This window comes from Scomber japonicus, chromosome 6 (genome assembly GCF_027409825.1).
Source record: "Scomber japonicus isolate fScoJap1 chromosome 6, fScoJap1.pri, whole genome shotgun sequence".
NCBI lineage: Eukaryota > Metazoa > Chordata > Actinopteri > Scombriformes > Scombridae > Scomber > Scomber japonicus.
Window position 1 is genome coordinate 10306270 of NC_070583.1, and position 21045 is coordinate 10327314.

At 41.2% G+C, this 21045-nt stretch overlaps 2 protein-coding genes across 4 annotated transcripts; one reads left to right on the forward strand and one right to left on the reverse strand.

The window, feature by feature from the left end:
• Positions 1-4775: 4775 nt before the first annotated feature.
• On the reverse strand, positions 4776-13790 carry LOC128360184 (TRPM8 channel-associated factor homolog). Of its 2 annotated transcripts, XM_053320555.1 has the most exons (14): positions 13742-13790; positions 12730-12801; positions 11781-12492; positions 11354-11570; positions 10980-11043; positions 10752-10880; positions 8963-9264; positions 8608-8782; positions 8261-8355; positions 7439-7649; positions 6905-7141; positions 6124-6347; positions 5874-5987; positions 4776-5671 (listed from the first exon to the last, which is right to left on the reverse strand). In XM_053320555.1, exons 3-14 carry the CDS (start codon positions 12425-12427, stop codon positions 5429-5431), a joined length of 2658 nt encoding a protein of 885 aa, XP_053176530.1. In that variant the 5' UTR covers positions 12428-12492; positions 12730-12801; positions 13742-13790; the 3' UTR covers positions 4776-5428. The 2 variants fall into 2 exon arrangements, with proteins under 2 accessions (XP_053176530.1, XP_053176529.1); XM_053320554.1 differs by having other exon boundaries at positions 10752-11043.
• A 138-nt stretch (positions 13791-13928) lies between these two features.
• pnkp (polynucleotide kinase 3'-phosphatase) lies at positions 13929-20756 on the forward strand. 2 transcript variants are annotated; one of them, XM_053320924.1, is made up of 17 exons: positions 13929-14193; positions 15075-15121; positions 15359-15628; positions 15772-16077; positions 16666-16745; positions 16884-16941; positions 17083-17190; positions 17270-17341; positions 17512-17560; positions 17856-17926; positions 18084-18176; positions 18299-18395; positions 18481-18542; positions 18719-18828; positions 19902-19989; positions 20106-20173; positions 20501-20756. In XM_053320924.1, exons 1-17 carry the CDS (start codon positions 13971-13973, stop codon positions 20619-20621), a joined length of 1923 nt encoding a protein of 640 aa, XP_053176899.1. In that variant the 5' UTR covers positions 13929-13970; the 3' UTR covers positions 20622-20756. The 2 variants fall into 2 exon arrangements, with proteins under 2 accessions (XP_053176899.1, XP_053176900.1); XM_053320925.1 differs by having other exon boundaries at positions 15080-15121.
• Positions 20757-21045: the final 289 nt, after the last annotated feature.

A 21045-nucleotide genomic window follows, 5' to 3' on the forward strand; every position in this document is an offset into this window, starting at 1 on the left:
CTATGTAACTAATGTTTATTGTATAGCATTAGATATGAGACATTTGATAACAGAATGCCAGAGGACTGAATACACTAAATCATTATACCCATCTCCCTGCATTAACTTTAGCAACCATTTCAGTTATTTGAAATCACTACATCATGGGGGATCATGGGGTGTTTAATCCGGTCTGGCAGGTTGAAGAGTTTCTCCTCAGTGGCTGTTTCTATAGGCCAGGCCCAGGACTTAAAGAATCCAGACAGGTTAATCTGAAATGTCATACGTCTTTGAGCAACAACAACATTTTGTTTTATGTGTATGAACTTTGCTGTACTGTGTTTGAGTTGTCATGTCAACTCAAAGATATCTATAATGTGGCACAAACATCATTTTTGAGGTAGGGAAAGGTAGGGAAAGAATCATACGATTATTGGAAATTATATCTGATACACAGGGAGCAACCACATGTAGTATCATATATTTTATATTAGGTTGGCTCAGAATGCATGTTTATTTTCCTTTCCATTGCATGTGCCGCACTGGCATTAAGTTGGGTATCAAGGATCATGGAGTGGTCACTCCAGACAGGCAGGTTGGAGAGTTTCTCCTCAGTGGCTGTTTCTATGGGCCAGCCCCAGGACTTAAAGAATCCAGACAGGTTCATCCCCACAAAACGTGTAATTCTCAGCATACAGGTTCATCTTTCTTTTGATGTCTTGGGAAAGTTGCTCATCTTGTGGTAGGCAGCAAACACCTTCTTAAAGGCACCTTCCACACTTTTTCCCTATTTTGCATCTAGCCTGTTTTTGCCTACTTGTGTTGAACTCCTGACTGTTTTTGGATTTTGCCTTTTGCTTGCTCCCTTGTTTGCCTGATTTCTCTCCCTGCCTGTTGCCGACCTATACCTGCCTACTGATCTAATGTAGTCCCTTGCCTTTTCCCTCAACCTACATTGCCTGCTCTCCCTTTTAAATAAAGGTATTGTGCTATTCCAGTGGTTACCTCAACCATGACACTGTCTGCATATTGGACTAAACCTCACGTTTATGGGCTCCATGTCTACTTCGAGTTTTTAAAAAGAAATCTTGTGTAACATACTCAAATCCTGTCGTATTTCATTGTGTGTGTGTGTGTGTGTATTGTGTAGAAACTGTTAACAGTGAGCAGTGAGTCAAAATGTGTAAAACAAGTAGCAAACAAACCTACTTACATGTCTAAACAAGTCCAACCGGCACACAGGAGTAAAATATGTAGTCTACTCTACTAAGGTCTGCCACTGGTCTGTTTATGAGTAGAGAACATAAGGGTGTTGTTGGATAAGCACTTATTCTATCTCTGTTATATGCAAACACACAGCATGACATCAGCCACCATATTATACTAAATGCCCAGTCAATGATTAACTGAACAAGGCTTGTCACTAATGGCAATTTATGATTAAAGTGCTGCTGTATTCTGAAATCCAATAAAGATCTAGTTAGTACCACCCAATAAGTAGAGTCAGGCTTCTTTTTAACCATATAATATTATAATAATAGGCTGTACTCAAAAAGAAAAAAAAGAATAATATTTAATCATCACATCAACATCACTAAACATGCAATTACTAAATAATTTGTGACAAGTGTAGAAGAAGTTCTTGTACGAAAAGTTTCTCTGAAGAAAAGTACAGATGATGGAGTGATGAATCTTTCTCTTTGCCAGCATGGAGAAGGACACACAGTTGTTCTGCCAAGCAACAACTAGTTTCAGCTTTTATACAGTACCTCCCAGTGGAATTTGAATAAGACCGGGTGACAAAGTAATAAAGTAGGCAACAAATCAAGAGCAAGAGCAAAGGAAGAATATTGTGGCCTCTTGTATTCCTCTCACGAACTTCTGACCAACTCAACCCTCCACATCCAGCCAGTGTCTTGTTGCTGATAGCTCTCGCCAAGTTAGCAAGGAATGCGCAGCTAGCTCCAAGGAGAAAGATAATGAGGAGACAGGGGAAGAGGGTGGTGATAGTGGTGAGGATGAGTTGAATGAGGGCACAGCTGTAGTTAGTGATAAAAGTGGAATTGATGATCATGATGATAATGACGGGCTTATGGAAACTTCTGCTGCAGAACACCTCTGAATCTGATCCATGTGTCTTGGTTTCAGATAGCACTGCAGCATGCTGTCCATGGTGCTTCATTAACACACCTCATATCCACATTCTTTCTGTTCCGCCCTTCAGTACGTTTCCCTTTATTACCACTACTGATTGATCAGCTACAGGCTGCCACTGCACAATGTCTAATGTCGGATGTTATTTACTTTGTTTTATGTAGCTAGATGATTGTTTACAATTAATAGGTAATTAAATTTGAATGACCCAAATCCGCCCAAGCAAATTGAGTCTCTTTCGTTAATCTATGATTTTATTGCATATTTTATGGTTCAAAGTAAGATTTTTCTTTTTCTTTTTGGGGATAAATCAGTTTATTCAGTCTCTTTGGACAGCAGCCAGTTAGCCTACCGCAGATTAGATCTAAGGTGAACTGTTAACTGCACAGCAGCTTTTGGATCCTTATAAGGTTCCAAACTTGTCTCACCTCTGAATGAATCTGAAAAGCAGACTCGCTGTGTAAAATCACATACAGGTGCAGCAATAAACCGTTTCCGTTGGGTTCTGTGTAAAAAGCAAACGTGACTTAATGGCAGACCTTCTGATAAGGCTCTGATGTAGGTTCTTTATATAAAATAGGCTCATCTTGCATCTTGATACAGCCAATAGTATATAAGGGCCCACTAGAAGTCCCCGCCCCCTCCGTGAGGAGCCACTGGCTCCGCGCCTGACTACTGATATCATGTGCTGACCCCCTACTAGGTCAAAAGATGGTCAGTTTGCTTTTGATGTCTTATCTAGTATAACAAAATGCCTGAGGCTTAGATGTTAACAGTTTTTTCAGCCCACCTGACACAATGAGTCCCACATAACACAAAAATCCCTCACACAAGAGAACAAGCTTTTTCATATCAAGATTATGTTAACAAATGTTGACAAGAAGCATGCAGTTAGCAGGTATCTGCTTAACGTTCTTCTGTTTGTGTGCTCCACCAAACTGATTGACGTGACGCAACAGGAGCCGCGAGGGCAAGGCCGCGACGAGCACGGAAGCCTAGGGCGCGCCACGGGTGCAGATCTTGGTGGTAGTAGCAAATATTCATCTGTTACTACTACTACTCCTGTAGCTCTTGAACAGGCAGCAGCTACAGGAGTGAGAATCAGGAAGATCAAGGACAGCTTGTATTATAATAATGAAAATTATCTTTGAATTGCAAGTTATTGGAAATCACCCACACAGATTATATTATGTTAGGAACGTTCTTTTCTTATAAAAAGAGGTTTTACCATTATCGTGTTTTGTGAAATTCAGTATAATTCATTTGATAGTGATTTTTTGCCAAGCGTATTGATGCTACCTGCTTTTTAAGCTTGATTGAGTAATTGGGTGTGTATGTGTGTGTCAGGGTTAAAATCAAATAAAGGATGGCTCCATTGATCAACACACTGATCTATCTTGTTATCGCTTCTTTTTTACACGTACATGGAAGAGTGATGGAAATTACCATCATCAGCCACACAGTACAAATTATTTTTCAAAGCTACTAGATGAAAGAAATTCCTGAAAAGCTACTAAAGAAAATATAATATGTATATAATATAATTTATGCTCCATAATTATGGTTATTAAGTACATTTAACTTAAAAAAAGATTTAAATACTATGAAGAAAACTAGTATTTCTGAGTAATCAAGTTAAAAACTTGTTTATGCTGCCAATTATTAAATATGTGGTAATTAGAAATAACCTTTTGTAGAGGAAAAGCTAATTCCCGTAACTTAATGTAGTTTGCTGGTTTGACATAATTTCATCTGAAACAGCTTGATGAACGCTGTTTTTTTAATAGCAAAAATATTTGTTTTTAGAGTGTAGCGGAGGAGTAAAGAAAAGTTTATTAGTGTATTTTGCATCAACAGTCAAATATCAAATATCAATATAGTTACATTAAATACATTTATGTTCCCATCATAAAAAGGCTTTATAGGCATGATCTTAAAAAGTGCAAAGCAATGTTCAGTTGGAAAAATAACATAAACAGCGTCTGCTTAATATTGGTATTAGTAGTAATGCAGCATTAACAAATGAGGCAGTTTCACTGTTTTCCTAACTGATCTTCAATATTGAGTCTTCTTGATGCATACATAGGCAGGCACTCTACCTCACCCAGATGCTCAGAGACATAGATCCCTACCGCACTGGACACCTTATTTCCTATGAACAGAAGCAGTGTGTTCTCTTTAGGATGATCTGCAGCCCAGCTACACACTTGTCCGACTATCAGCACTCCTCTTGCAACTTTCAGAAATGCTACCAGGTCCTTTGCATCTGCACCCACACTGCAGGCTTCTGTCACATACACACCAACTTCCAGATGTTCACTAACTGTGTTTGGCTTCCTGTCTTAAAAAAACAGTCTGTGCAAAATGAGTATAGCAGTGACATGTTGAATCAGTTGACCAAAGATGATCATAATCATTGGTAGAGTAATAAATTAAGAAACATCATTTAAAAGCTGCATATATGTCTTGTAAACTGCGTGACTGATGTTTCTTCTTTTAAAGCTACCCTTACCTTTGTTACATTTTGGCACATTTTTTTTGTTTAGGTTAAAATGCTATTAATAAGGTAATGGCACTCTAAAATGTTAGAGAGATCCACCAGGCACAGAAACTCATTATTCCACTCTCATATGGGGGGCGGGGGCATAGGAGGGAGGAGGGGTTGTTGCCGTTCAAGTTTTTTCAAAGTGCTGTGTGAAATGCAAAACAAGGTAAGAGTCACTTTAAAATAGTGCAATATATGTCTTCTACATGCTAAGAGATCTATTGCAATGCTTTGGAAAAAAACTTGTAGTCCAAGTATTACTTTTTGGGCCAGGCAAATGCTCTTCACCTTGCCTCTTGAAAAAATAACATACATACAAAAAGGGAAGCAAGGTTTATTTGAAAAAATATGGGGATCTTTTGCTGTATTTGTGGGAAGTTTGGCTATAGCGGAGGATGTGGAGAGTGAATAGTGAAACTGATGTAGGTGATAGCATAATCAGTGATGAAACTGAGAAAGGAAATACCCCTAATTGTCTTATATATCTGTAATTGTATTTGTGTGAGAGGATGTTCTTCTGTAATGTTGATCAGTTTATATGTTGATATGGTGTGATTGCATGTATGTGATGTAAGCTGACCTATCCTGAAACATTTTCAATAAATATAATGTTGGGGGAAAAAATAGTGCAATATATATGGTCAGAAACAACAATAAAAAAGAAAACAGAATGTCAGTCAACTGAGTAAACTAAATCCACAATATCAATATACCCATCTCCCAGCCCATGAATCAGCGGCAGTCTACACTTCAGTCATACTGGATCATGGGGTGGTCACTCCAGGCAGGCAGGTTGGAGAGTTTCTCCTCAGTGGCTGTTTCTATGGGCCAGGCCCAGGACTTAAAGAATCCAGACAGGTTCATCCCCACAGTCGTAGAGAAAGTCTCAGCATACAGGTTCATCTTTCCTTTGTTGTCTTTGGGAAAGTTGCTCATCTTGTGGTAGGCAGCAAACACCTTCTTAAAGGCATCCCAACCAAACCTTTCCTGGAGCTACATGGAAGAAGAAAGAAGAGTGTTGTGTCAAAGAAAAGCAATGCTGTCACTCCTTTTTTGTTATCTGGTGTGTAATGAGCTTTGTTAAAGCCTCACTGGGTCATATAAGGCTTATTTGCTTTCTTTTTGTGATTCTGTTTAAAAAGCGATCCAAGCATAGTTTCTCTACATAATGTAATATACAGTTATTCCTTTTCACCTGCATATATGTCTCCAGGGCAACCCACATTTGCCAGCTGCCGAGTTTCTTGCCACCCTTAACATACTCCTTTGCTCGGCTGTTTCGCTGTTCTGATGTCATAGCTGGATGAGCCTGCATTGAACGAGACAAAACGGAGGGCTTTTAAAAGAATGTAATCCCAATGAAAAGATAAATACTTCTCTCAACATATGATAAAAAAGGAGGAGTTTGTTGTTTCTATTGATATATAAAGAACGATCTAGTCCACCTTTGTCCTGTTGATCCCCAGCACCTCTTCATGCACATACACTGACCAGAGGTTGCATGTACACTCTGTGGTGTGAGATGGGAACTCCCAGCAGCCTCTCTGTTGGTTGTGCCCAAGTTCATGGATGGGGCCCCACAGGCCTTTAGTCCTAGCATGGTCAATGCTGACCAGATCAGCTGCTGTAGACTTGTGTGTCATGATGGGATAACCTGCATGCATCCAACCTGAAGAGAGGAAAATTAGTCAAAACTAAAAGTGTTATAGCAATTTATATTCAGGTTTCATAGCGCTGCTACCAAAACATTACAGTACCTCATATTGTAATGCATGATCATGCATCAGAGCAAAGCAAACAATACAAGCTTCATGTAATCATGTCTTGCTACAAAATGTCTCATTCAATTTATAATTTTAAAAAGGAAATGTATGTTTCAATTTCTAACTAGAAAAATGTCCGGATGTAGCAGGTTATGATATGGTGCGTGCTCATGTCCCTAAGATTTCCAATTTGTATATTATAGATGGCAAACACAATATTCTAAGTGCAGTGGTTATCACCTTTACACAGACTTTGCATGTTATCCCAATGTCTGTCTGGGTTTGCCTGTAGAAATGAAATGGGAGTGTGAATGGTTGTCTGCTATATGTTTGCCTTATAATAGACAGGTCACCTATCTATGGTGTGTGCTGCTTTTTTTGCCCAGTGAAGGTCTGGACAAACTCTATCTTACTGTGGCTCTCGACAGAATAAGCAAGAAAAGGCTAAGCCAAACAGATTTACCATGGGAAATCTGCACATCTGCTACAAAGCGTTCTTTACGAGGAAGTTTGTGTGGTATGACAGCCAGGTCAGCTATCCCCCTCATGATGTTATCCCAGTGTGCTGCTAACTCATCGGGGCGATCCAGGTTCCGAACGGCATCTGATGGTACAGTGAGGATGATGTTCTCAAACTCCAGCTCTGCCCAGGGTGAGGGAGCTGTGCGCAGCAAGGACCAATCAGCTGGTGTTGTCACGCCTGAAAAGAATGAACAGAATGAAGGATCTCATCATGAAGTAAGTTTCCAAGAAAATATCTTTGCAATGACCGGCTTTCATTAAGAATGCTTAAGAATGTACAGTAAATATTAGATTTATACTGTAACTATAACTGTAACTCAGCTCTGTGTGGAGCTCAAACAGAGTGTATGGGCACCATTAAGTACTATGGCCACAAGCTGCTGGAAATCCCCTTCTACACTGGGAACATATCACTACATGCCTTCCATTAACACCATGAGAACATACAAACACCATTCACCCACAACAGACTCACCAGATTTATAATATGGAGCAGGTACAGCCATCTGCACGGTGACCTCTACCCCCTTAGCCTGGGTTTTGGGTGGGGCTACTAGGTAGATGAGTCCTCCCCACAGGTGCCACACCTGCATCATCTCTGTAGTAACAGGAAATCGCTCATGAACGCAGGGTGCTCTCTTCAACTCTGCAGCACTGAGATAGTCTGTTTGACAGCCTATCTGGATCTGAAGAGGAGATAGAATATGTGTTATATAAGTATAGTTTGTACTGTATTTAAAAGGATGCAAAGCTGCAAAGATGAATCGATAAGGTAACAATTGCAACAGACTGTATCCAAGGACTGAATAGCCTGAGAGGACTGAATAACTTTTACAATCTGCCACAAAGTACTTTTCCTCCACTGAATTTTGGGATAATTTGTCTCTGGGAGAATGGACACCTGGGCAGTAATGAATAGGCAGATGGGGACTTAGAACCAAAGCAGCGTCCCAGGTTTTTTGGTGACATTATTCTCCTTGGGGAATGGCAGTGAGCAAACAAAGCCAGGACTGGGACAGAGGGCTGGTGGGGACAGATGTTGACAGCAGGGCCTGCTTTCACAATGTTTTAGGGACTATTGCAGCCACATGATTGGGGTGGGTGTGGAGCCTGCTGCCACTGCAGGGGTTGGGGCGGATTAGGAAAGATGTTACGGGTACAGGCAAGTAGATGGTGGGGGCCGGTGCCTGCTACCTCTGCAGGGTGTAAGACTGGACCTCCACTGAGGGCAGGGCGGTAACACACACAGCCCCACTAAGAAACACAAAATGAATAAGTGTTTTATTGTGTACAGTACCTTCCATCCCTTGTTGACAATCTCTGCTGGTATGGCTATGTAGGTCTTCATACCAGGAGAGAGGTAGAGACCTGTACTGATCCACTCCTCTCCTCCTGATACACACACACAATCACATGCACAATACAGCAAAACTTGATATTAGTATGTTTAAAATCTACAAGATGAATTTCACTTTATTCTTAATAATGTGTGTCGATATTTCAATGTAAAAGCACAAGCATTAATGCAACATATTGAACTTGTGCAGATAAACTGTCAATGGCACATACACAAGTGTTCTCATACTGTATTATAAGTTGAATAAAAAGTAGTTCACACATTTGTTGACAATAATGAGGTCTGACCTGCTGTGTTGGCATTCATCTTGATCTTGTGGTTATAGACCACTGGCATCAAGGGATTATGCTTGATGAGGTAGGGCAGGAGGTCATCAGGATCTGGGCAAACCTTATATACCTCTGCCCCCACGCTGAGGAGTAGGTGGTCTTTAGGACTCTTCACAGGGCAGCTGTCACATACCTTTAAAGAACATAAATAGCACCTATCAGTTGATAATTGTAGTATAATAATCACATACAGTGGCTATGGTGTGCAGTATAAAGCTTTGGCACAGTTCTGTATCACCAAAAGCCACCAAAGATTTGCGTTATTCTACTGGAATATACTGTATAAATTGTTCATATTATTTTGTCTACTCACTTGAGGCATGCCTGAACTCTTTAAGATGTCAGTGAGTGTGGACACCACCTGCTTGTAGGAGGAGCAGTCATGAGCCTGCATGCGCAAGTAGTTGGCACAGTCACTGCCCAGTTTTTTAAGACATTTCTCCTCATGCTGGGTAAGTTGCTGCCCCTTGGTTACATGACCAGCAAAGCGGTGTAGAAGGTGGCGGAAGTGGTAGGTGTCTTTGATGGCCTGGCTGGGCACAGGGGCCTTGTAACACCCTGCTCCAATTGTTGCCGCCAACAGACTCAAGCCCATTTTGTTCAGGATCTTGTTCCCTGAAAGAACAAACAACCTTTTTTTTGGTTTTAAATCCCACAGAGCAGTAGCCTATAAATTGCTTACATGTCTTATTGTTCCCCATCTGACCTCATGATGTCCTCAGTGTTCTCTGCTTGCCTGACTCCCTCACCAGCTCCAGTTCATAAGATAAATTACCCTCAATTGTGTGCTTACTGTATTATGTACAGTACCTTACCTTACAACCACCTGCCTATATTTACTGTACAATCCCTCTGTGTATTATCCATCCATCCATCCATCTTCTTGCCGCTTATCCGGGGTCGGGTCGCGGGGGCAGCAGCCTAAGCAGGGAAGCCCAGACTTCCCTCTCCCCAGCCACTTCGTCCAGCTCTTCCAGGGGGACCCCGAGGCGTTCCCAGGCCAGCCGAGAGACATAGTCTCTCCAGCGTGTCCTGGGTCTTCCCCGGGGTCTCCTACCGGTGGGACGTGCCCTGAACACCTCACCAGGGAGGCGTCCGGGAGGCATCCTGATTAGATGCCCGAACCACCTCATCTGGCTCCTCTCGACGTGGAGGAGCAGCGGGTCTACTCCGAGCTCCCTCCGGATAACTGAGCTTCTCACCCTATCTCTAAGGGAGAGCCCAGCCACCCTACGGAGGAAGCTCATTTCGGCCGCTTGTACCCGCGATCTTGTTCTTTCGGTCACTACCCAAAGCTCATGACCATAGGTGAGGGTAGGAACGAAGATCGACTGGTAAATCGAGAGCTTCGCCTTTCGGCTCAGCTCTCTCTTCACCACGACGGATCTGTGCAGAGTCCGCATTACTGCAGACGCCGCACCGATCCGCCTGTCGATCTCCCGTTCCATCCTTCCCTCACTCGTGAACAAGACCCCGAGGTACTTGAACTCCTCCACTTGAGGCAGAATCTCATCCCCGACCCGAAGAGTGCACTCCACCCTTTTCCGGTTGAGGACCATGGCCTCGGATTTGGAGGTGCTGATTTTCATCCCGGCCGCTTCACACTCGGCTGCGAACCGATCCAGTGAGAGTTGGAGGTCACGGTCTGATGAAGCCAACAGGACCACATCATCTGCAAAAAGCAGTGACCCAATCCTGAGGTCACCAAACCGGACCCCCTCTACACCCTGGCTGCGCCTAGAAATCCTGTCCATAAAAATTATGAACAGGATCGGTGACAAAGGGCAGCCCTGGCGGAGTCCAACTCTCACTGGAAACAAGTCCGACTTATTGCCGGAAATGCGGACCAAGCTCTGTGTATTACCTTTACCAAAATGTCTTGTCTGCCCTATCTCCTAACGTTCCCTTTGGTTCTTGAGCCCTGTTTTTCTCAACCAGCCCAGGGGCTCAGTTCCTGTAGTCCTTTAGTGATTCTGTAGCTTCCTGAGCATTCCTGAACCTGTATATATTTGCTAGTGTATGTGGTAGTTTTGAGTTGTGTTACATTATCATGGGATGGACTGTGCAGTGCATTATCAACTTCTTGTGGTGCATAATCATACCTGAGAAATCTGTCAATGGATTTTGTCCACGGTGTGTCTGAGCCCAGTGCCAGGCATGCCCACCAATCAACAAGCCTCCTCCCTCTGCCACAAAGTCTTGGATTTCCTCCACATGTTGGTCACTGTATGCTGTACATACAAATACACTCAGGTCTTTCCTGAAGTTGGACTTCTCACACTTTAACCCTGATTTGCTGAGAACATTGAGGGCATGATCTTGCACAACACCTACAACCCCCTGTCGGCCTTCATCCAACCAATGAATGGCATTTTTCCAAAAAGGAGCCAGCGTCTGGGAGAAGAGAATTAAAGCAAGACAGGGAGAAGTTCATCAATCATACAAAAAATGCACACATATCTTAATCAGTACACTGCAGAGAGCCAAATTCTTGTGGCAAGAAATGAATGAGTAACCAAATAAATATGAAAAGTCATCATATTTCATTTCTGAGATCATTACTATCAATAATATAGATATATAATACCTTTTATACAACTATACAACACCCATGTATATGAGCAAATTTGAACTAATGAAGATCGATTTCTATTCATTTAATGAAACTGTAAATTATAAAACCAATCTTTAATGTAGATTCTACCTCTCGTCCCATATATCCTTCATGTGTCACAACAATGACCCGTCCCTGCCCATAATAAGCTCCTGCCAGGAACGCCCGTCCATCGTCTGTTGTCCCTATGGGAAAGGCTAATGGGCCATGAACCAGAACCTCAGAAGGCACTGCTCCACCTCGGATGTCAAACTCTGACACCTCCTGGAGTAAGAACTCCAAGTCGTCCTCAAAGTCCTTACCAATACTGTATTAGGGAAGGGAAATGAGGAGAGTGAAAGAGAGATGCCTATTATGAGATACAGTGTGTTATGACATGATAAATACATGTCTCATCAAACACATTTTTAAAATCTTTAAATAAAATAAGGAATAACACATATAAAATGTGTATTATAATTATTATAATAAAATAAAAAATATCATTGTAAATGAGAGAATTGTGGTATTTACTCACACTACAGCCATCCAGGAGGATGGGATCTGAGGGTACACAGGCAGGCACTCTACCTCACCTACATGCTCAGAGAAGTAGATCCCTGCCACCCCAGACACCTTATTCCCTATGAACTGAAGCAGCGTGTTCTCCTTAGGATGATCTGTAGCCCAGCTCCATGCCTGTCCAGCTATCAGCACTCCTCCTCCGGCTTTCAGAAATGCCACCAGGTTCTTCGCATCTGCACCCACGCTGTAGGCATCCGTCACATACACACCAACTTTCAGATCGTCACTAAAGCCCCCCACAACTTTGGCTTGGAAGCTGGATGTGCTGAGATTATCAGCCACTCCCTTTACATTGTTGTGGACCCCCACAAACAAGTTTTCAGATGCATCTCCTCTCAGCCAGGTCAGAGCGTTCTCTACCAGAGCAGGAAAGGTGGTCAGGTAGCCCTCATGACCCAAGACCACAATCCTTCCACGGCCGTACAGAGAGGCCGCCATCAGGACCTGGCCTCGGCTGTTCATTGCTAAAGGAAAGGCATGGTCTCCAATCAGAACAAGATCGCTGGGAACACAGGGACCACAGAGATCCAGTTCTTTCAAGTCTTTCATCAGGGAGATGTAGGCCTCTTCATGTTGAGTTTGGGTGGGCTTGGCAGTCATGGTAACAGTGATCAATTCTCTGAAAGTTGGTGAAGTAAGTGGAGGGCAGGATAGCAGAAACTGTCCTTGGGGGAGAAAAAGAGAGCTGACATGAAAGCACAATTGATGGCTAATGTGTTGCACACCTGTAACAATAAAATGATAACACACAAAATGTTAATCTACAGGTGGACAGACAGACAGAGACAAGAGACAAAAAATAAATCAGCAGCAATCTCCAAATAGTGCCACCGAGTCTCAAGAGTCTGCAGGTTTTCATTACAACTAAACACTAAAAGCACAAAGACATTTGTTTTGTTTACCTTAAAGTTAAGTTGGCTTTCTGCTTGTATTGCTAGACAACAGATTTCCAAAACGGCAATCCACCAAGAACACTATCTGACATGAGAGAAGAGGGAGTATAAAGGAGAGCATGAGAGGGAATGAGAAATAGAGTGAAAAAAGAGGAGGGGCATCAGTTAATACAACCCAGTGATGGATTATTAATAATGGCCATTAACACTAACAGTATGGACACCACCCATCAGCCAACACTCTGAGTGTGTGAGCAGAACAATGCTTTACACATGCAGTTTTGGACAAAGGTACACCCTGGCCATAACTGTACAAGAAACTTGTTTATCCAGTCTGCTTAAGTCAACATTTGTTTTAAAGCCACAATGAAACATTTAGGATAGTAAATAAACCAGTAGGCACATACAAACTTATGTCTACTATATTTTTAGGAGGTTTTGGAGAATCTGAGAGCACACTTTGTGATATACTCTACACTTTGGGTTTAAGCCAAATGACAAAATGTAAAAAAAAAAAATTAAATAAATAAGTAATTGTATTATGTGTTGGTTTTTGTTTGTGCATGTTTTTATATTACATAGACAGACTAAATGATGATCACAAAATCAATACATTCATTGAAGATGATTTTATGTGTGTTATTTATGTGAATGTTATATGCAGCCTCTATGATGCCTCTCAAACAAACTTGAGTCCACTTAAAACAAAATGAGTTTCTGGCACCACCCTTCATCAGTAACAACACCCGGTCACTCTGCTTTAGGCTACATTTGAATCATCGGTTTCTCATGACTAGGTATGCTAAAGGTATATTTCTAATCAGACTGAATTATGGCGCAGATGAACATGAAATGAAAGTAGCTACTTTACCACCACCTATTTTCTCTGTAGTCTTTCCTACTTGTCTGACTGGTTGGCTATGGAAGCTAATACGTGGCCCGCCTATTTATTGTGCTGAGCATCGTAAAAACCCAAACTCATACTAATTAAAAAGAAACGACATTAAGAAAACAAACTTACATCACCGCACAACCTTCTGTGAAATAAAACTGGATGGACTTCCTCCTTCAGGAACATAAAGCGCTCAGGTATTTGTAGTCAGCGGCGGAACCTCTCAGGCACGTTTCTGAACGAGCATATTTTTGTGAGACACGAAACAAGTCCTCTCCGGTTCGTTGCTAACTACTGGAACAACCGACTGTAAGAAGTTCTGAGCGAAAAAATAGGCAGCTTTGCCTCAATAAAGTATATGATAAGTATTCGGAGCTTCACTTTCAAGTGTTCGCTTCGCTATTTAACAAGGGGAAACATTTATAACCTCTACATGGCTGAGAGTAACAGTGTGACTGCCCACACGTCTTGCGCGCTGGTCGGCGCCTCTGCCCGGGTCCCTCTGCAGGATGGACGGGCTGTGTTTCTGGGCCGGGGGCCGGACACCGGAGTCACCGACAAGAAATGCTCCAGACACCAGGGTGAGGACGAGGACGACACAAAGGCGTCGGTGCTTTAAAGACACCGAGTCTGTGCGTCATTTACATGTCTAATTCCCCACGAAATAGTTTGAAAAAGCTGAGTAGTTTTGTGACGAATGCAAGGCAAGAACGCTGTGTGTGGCTAAGCATGTAGTAGTTCATTGTGTTAGTTAAGGTTCAGGAACATAAATACCCCCCCACTGAAAAACAAACTCCATTCACTCCAGAAGTAGCTGAGTTGAAAATTTAAAACAATAAATTCTCCCTGAACTTTTTTAATGGACTGATCTACAACGTACACTAAACCAAGCCAGTCAATTTTATTTGTAAAGTCCAATATGACAAATTACACATTTGCCTTAGGGGCTTTTTAATATGTACAGTAATAACATTCTCTGTTGTTAGATCGTCCTTTTTGAATAAGGGAAAAAGAAGAAAGCTAAATTACAATTACAAAAATGGGACTGGATAAATAAAAATCTAATAAATGTATAATATCTATGGAGAATGATTTGGGTTTGAGTTTCTTCTTGCCCTTTTGTAATAGGTTATGATCATCATTGATTTTTCAAAATAATTATTTTCTCAGTAGTCACCTGGACTATAAAGCATTACAAAATAGTGAAAAATGCCAATCAAAATGTGAAGCAAGTTCAAATTGAAATATATATAAGTGTTATATCGCAACATATCGCAATATATTTAAAATCGTAATAATATCATATCGTGACACAATGTCATGATTCCCACCCCTAATTTATTTTTATTTTTTCAATTTTATTTGGCTAATCGTTTCAGCTCTAAATGAATATAATATTTTAAAATGTGTGTTTGTGAATGTTAAATGTTCGTGGTTGTAATAGTCTTTGTGTTTCTTGCAGTGAAGGTGGTGGCTTGCTTTGAGGACAAAGATGCAACTGTCACTCAGGTATGAAAACAACCTGTCAAACCCAGCGCAGTGTCACTGTTTACAGTTGGATCTATGTATAAAGCTCACAATAGTCCCGTTAATCTTTCTATCTAGAAAAACACATCTGCCACACCCCAACAAAACACAGCAGAGGCCCCTGGCAACACACAATCAAAACATCAGTTATCTCATTGTGTCTGAAACTGTATAAATGCTGCATTTTAATGTCATTTCATGGGTTGTTTTTCTCCACAGCTGGGTCCCAATCCCAGTTTCCTGGACGAACAGAAACTGGGCCGTGGCCAGTCTGGTAAACTCACCCACGGGGGCACCCTCTACCTGGTTAACCAGAACCACCCATTTAAATTGCACTACTCCCTGAGCTCAAATGGAATAACCTCTAGCCCAGCACAGAAAGCCACAGAGAAGACAAAAGGAGGGAAGAATGGGAGAGAAAAAGAGGGGCAGTGGAGTCCCAACCCTAAGCGTAATATAAAGGATTTCTTCTCTGCCTCACCCAAGAAGGTAACACATTCATCAGTGTTTGGTTATTATTTCATAAAATATTTTGTGTGTCATATTTGTTTACTTAACAACAAAGATAACATGTAACAAGACAAATTAAAGTCAGACAACTGTAATATTAAAACATTTTCATTTCTGTTTAGACATCTAAGAGGCCACTGAGCCCAGAGATGGGGCACCATGGCATGAAGCGCCAAAGAAAAGACGAGGATGTCTCAGGTGGATGGATTAAAAAAGAGGAGGAGGAGGAGGAGGATGAAGAGGAGAGACTGGCAGAGGAAAGGCTCAAGCAGCTGCAGATGTTTGCAGAGAAGTCGATGACAGAGAAGAGTAACAGCACCCAGCCTTCAGCGTCTTCATTGTCTTCAAAGGCTTGTGTAAAGAGCAGCTGGCAGCAGTTTGGCAACCTGATGCTTTATACTGCAGCTGGGGTCAGAGCCAGTGACAAGGTGGGAACTACTTCAATACAACATATTACATAAATAATAAAAGCTGCAATTGTCAGGGGTTAATGTGTAAAAGCACTTCTGGCATCTGATATGGATTTTTTTTAAATACAAAATGAAAATAATTTGATAAATAGTGTTCCAGTTTTGAAATTCTCTGGCTTTTAGACAAAACAAGACAATACAAAACCTCTTTCTGAATTCATCCAAATTCAAATATCCCAAGATACCAAGCTATTGAAAACAGCAGATTAATCAATAATGAATGTTCTGATGAGTTGCAGCCGTGGTTTGTGCTGTGGAATTTGGTGGAGGATCTCATCTCTGTTCCAAACCAATCAGTGCTTCTCCTGCAGTACAGAAACCTTCTCAGACCAGTGTGACATCAGTTTCCACTCTTGTTAACGTGGTTTAGTTTCATTTAAATACAACACCTGCCGTTTTAGGCTTTGCTGACATCGATTACACGATTTCACAGTGAAGTTCAAAATGATTCAAATAATGATATCTGCCTTTTAGAGGAGTGAAAGTTGCCATATGCATCTAGTGTTTAAACGTCTGAATACTTCCTCTTCTCTGTGTCCTCTTCAGATTGCTGGCTTTGATATAGACGGTTGCATCATCACCACCAAGTCTGGCAAAGTCTTTCCAACTGCACCAGATGACTGGAAGTATGTCTGCACTTGTGAACGCCCCCTTTTAAAATGTGACAAATGACTGTTCTTTTCTTTCTCTTTCTTGAGTGGTTTGTAGATGTTATATGCCATGTCTAAATGCTTTTCTCATCCTTCTGTCTGTTTAATTAACAGGATTCTGTACCCTGAGATTCAGCCTAGGCTGGCCAGCTTGCTTAAGAAAGGATACAAGGTTGGGAGGAGCAAAATGCAACAGTTGCTGAAGACATTTAGTTAACTTTGAAAGATTAAAGCATGGGAAATGTTTAATTTGACATGTTCAGGTTGTGTCTGTCACTTTATTTCTTATTCTACCCTTACTCTCTTCTTGTAGGTGGTGTTCTTCACCAACCAGATGGGGATCGCTCGAGGCAAACTCAGACCAGAAGTCTTTAAATCTAAAGTGGAGGACATCCTCACCAAGCTGCAGCTACCTGTGCAGGTGGGGTCACATTGTAGATTGACTTTAACATCTCTCCTGATGATGATGTGCATGAAGCTGATGTTTGTCTGTGTCTCAGGTGTTTGTAGCTGCTGGTCCTGGTATCTACAGGAAGCCAGCGATGGGAATGTGGAATCACTTGTGTGAGAAGGTAAATGTCAGTATAGATGCTTGGACACACACACACACACACACACACAAATGATTTAAGAGCCACACCTCTTATGCATGAGTCATAGCCCTTTAATCTACAACACTGTTGACTTGTGGCCTCTCCATGTTTGAGATTAAACACTTTGTTCTTGTGTGTTTCCTGTTCAGGTGAATGATGGTGTTCCTGTTGATAAGACACAGAGTCTTTATGTCGGAGGTGAGTGAGGTTGGATATGAAGCTGTGTGCTGTGACGTGTTTAGTCTTTAGACTTTAGTTCACTACTAGTGTGTTACCTTTTCCCTAAACCCAAAAATATATCCAAATCTGAAACCTGATCAGTCACTAACACCTAACTCCTAGGCCAGAAATAACCCGGCTCAAATCTCCAAGACCAAGAAAAATAACATTTTTTTTGCAGCTCTGAATATTTTTGAAAGAACATTTGAGCCCCAGAAAGACAAACACAAAGTATAATAGCACACACACAAACATGATCATACTTTGTGCACAGATGCTGCAGGTAGGCCAGAGAACTGGGCTCCAGGGAAGAAGAAGAAGGATTTCTCCTGCAGTGACCGACTGGTAAGACCTATTAGAGCCAATAGTTTTTACCTCCTGGCACCACACCTCCTCCTTCTCTACATCAACTTGCTCAGTGTGCTAATTTGTTATTGTGCTATTTTGTTTCATCCTAAGTGTCATTAAGTAAGAATTCAAACTGTCTTTTTCTTGTCTGTAGTTTGCTCTGAACATCAGGTTGCAGTTCCACACTCCAGAGGAATACTTCTTGGGCTGGAAGAGCGCCCCCTACAACTTACCTGAATTTGACCCTGTGAGTAGAAATGCCTCCTCCATAGCAGTCTGTTATTTTTCAGACAGTATATGAGAGTTCATGTTTGGATTAGGTGAGTGTCTGTATTTTTGTAAATGTTTTTCTTTCTTCTGAATAATTAGAGGAAACTCGACTCCTCTGCCAGGCTGTATGACCCGCCGTCTGCCTCCCTCACCTCCAGCAAGACAGAGGTTATTGTTGCTGTGGGTTTCCCCGCATGTGAGTGAAAACGGGTGGTGTATTACTTTTTTTCCTGTTTGGTCTTCCCTCCCACCAACATGTTTCCTCTTCCCTTTCTCTGCAGCGGGTAAATCCACTTTCTTCCACACCCATGTCATACCACAGGGCTATGCATACGTCAACAGGGTGAGTGGATTTTATAAGAACAGGTCGAGTTCCATTAGTGCACAGTCCCAGAACATTTGGTTTTATATGGAAGATCTTAAGTGCTGATGTTGTTGAGACATGTTTATAACAGTTTTAAAAAATTATTTTAAAGTCTTCCCTGACATTTTGTAACCAACGTTTCCTTTCTTTGTCAGGACACGCTTGGTTCGTGGCAGAGCTGTGTGGCTGCATGTGAGCGCGCTCTGAGGGAGGGCCGCAGTGTCGCCGTGGACAACACCAACCCAGACCCAGAGTCTCGAAAACGGTAGCAATGTACAACTGTTTCAGTGTGTGTTGCACAAGTGTGTTTTTGTGTGTGTCTGTATCAGTACGTGTTAACTCAGACATCACCTCAGTGGATACACCTTTATGCAAACAGGCCTATAAAAGCATCCAGACACAGCTGGTCATGCTTAAATAAAGGGTAGTTATATGCAGACAGATGAGTATATTTGCAGACAGGGTGGAGATGTTCACTTATTCTGCACACTAAGTTCTGATTTAAGTCATTTTGAACATTGTCTGATAGTTGATGCTGTTTGGAAATGTGTCAGGATAGATATTATTTTCAGACAAAACACCTGCCAGCTAACAGCGAATAACAGCTCAGTATGATAGATGGTTAAATGAACTGAAGGGCTACAGCTGCAGAATATGATGCTATATTACATCTCTGTCAGCTAAGAACAGAAATATGATCCAATAGGACACCAAAATTGAATCTCTTTTTGCTTTTACAACACGCTGATGACAGTTTAGCACTACAATAAATGATCAAATAAACTACAACATTTTTTGGATGATGTTATGTGATGTTGCTAGTTTTATTCTCTAAAACTAACAAAAAGAGATTCTATAAAAACAAGGATAGAGGAAGAAGTGGTTGGAACTTAATCGAGAATTTTTAGTGAGGAGAAAGATCAGTATGTTAAAATGTCATTAAGTTAAAACAAGTATCCAAAATGCCCATTTATTCTATTAGCCAAAACACTTTTTTTTTTTTTTTTTTTACAAGAAAATAAGCATGATAACAAATGTATTTAAGTACTTAAGGCCATTTTAACATTTAATCCTTTTACCCATGTTGAGAAAAACAATTATCTTGAATCATCATTAATCTTCAACATGGTATTTTTTGGCCCTACCCTGGATCAAACAGCAGTATACTACTTAGAAACATTGTAGTCGAGGAGAGAAATCCTATTAAATGCATGTACTTAATAAAGTGGACACTGATTGTGTGAGGCTGTTGCTATATTCTACTCTTAAGCAGCTTGTATGTGCTTATTTTAATTCTATGTTGTTACAAGCAGTGCTTTGTGTGTGTTTTTTTTCCAGATATTTGGATGTGGCCAAGGCAGCAGGAGTGTCCTGTCGCTGTTTCCACTTCTCAGCCTCTCTGGAACAAGCCAAACACAACAACAGAGTATGACTCACCTCTCCATGCTGTCACACTTAACACTTTGTTTTATGTAATCCTGGCTGGTGATGACAAGTGGGGGTTTTCTTTGTTTTTTTAAATGCATTATTTGTTGTTTCTAGTACCGTGAGATGGCTCCCTCAGACAGCAAACACAACAAGGTCAATGACATGGTTTTCCACAGCTACAAGTAAGTGACACTGGCCAGGAAAAACACTGTTACTGGTTATAAAATATACTTTTTTCTTGTACTACTACCAAACAAAATGCATGACACTAAAGTCTTTAAATATTAAGTTTTAATGCATTTTTCCAACACAAACTGGCTTTTGTTTCACATGTTACTCAATATTACCATAAATGGAAAAAGGCTGACACTATAGGCTTTGAATTCTGTTCATAAAAACACTGATATCAAAAAGGCATTGCTTTAATAGTGACAAATGACTCTGGCCACTCTAATCTAGATCTCTCTCTTGCTCTCTCTCTCTCACTCTCTCTCTCTCTCTGTGCAAAGAAAACACTTTGTGGCTCCTGCTCTCTCCGAGGGATTCTCCGAGATTCTCCACATCCACTTTGTACCTAACTTCAAAGACAGCCAATCAGAAACGTTGTTCCGACAGTTCTCCGAAGGCTGATTGGACTGCTGGCTCTCGAACACCTTGTTTACTTATTGAGACAGAAAAAAACACTGATTGCAACTAGTGAAGAAGTGAGATCCAACTAAAAAGCAAGAATCGTGGCGAAGACATCTGAATGGGCAGAATACTTGTATTTGTATGTCATAGCTTACATGCAAACTGTATGACTAATAGCCTCAGACCACAAACTGACACAAAGTGCAACACTGACTCAATCCATCCATTTCCGTTATATATGCACAGTATGCATGTGTTCTATTGTTTTAGGTATAGAAAGAAGAGAGTGTAAACAAGCAGAATAGCTTTTTATGCGGTTTATTATTTGTTAACAAAAAGACTGTGAATCATTGGTATTTCATTAGACAATAAAGCTTCAGAAAACATTTGATACTGTGTTCCTGTCTATGATCAGCTATGATGA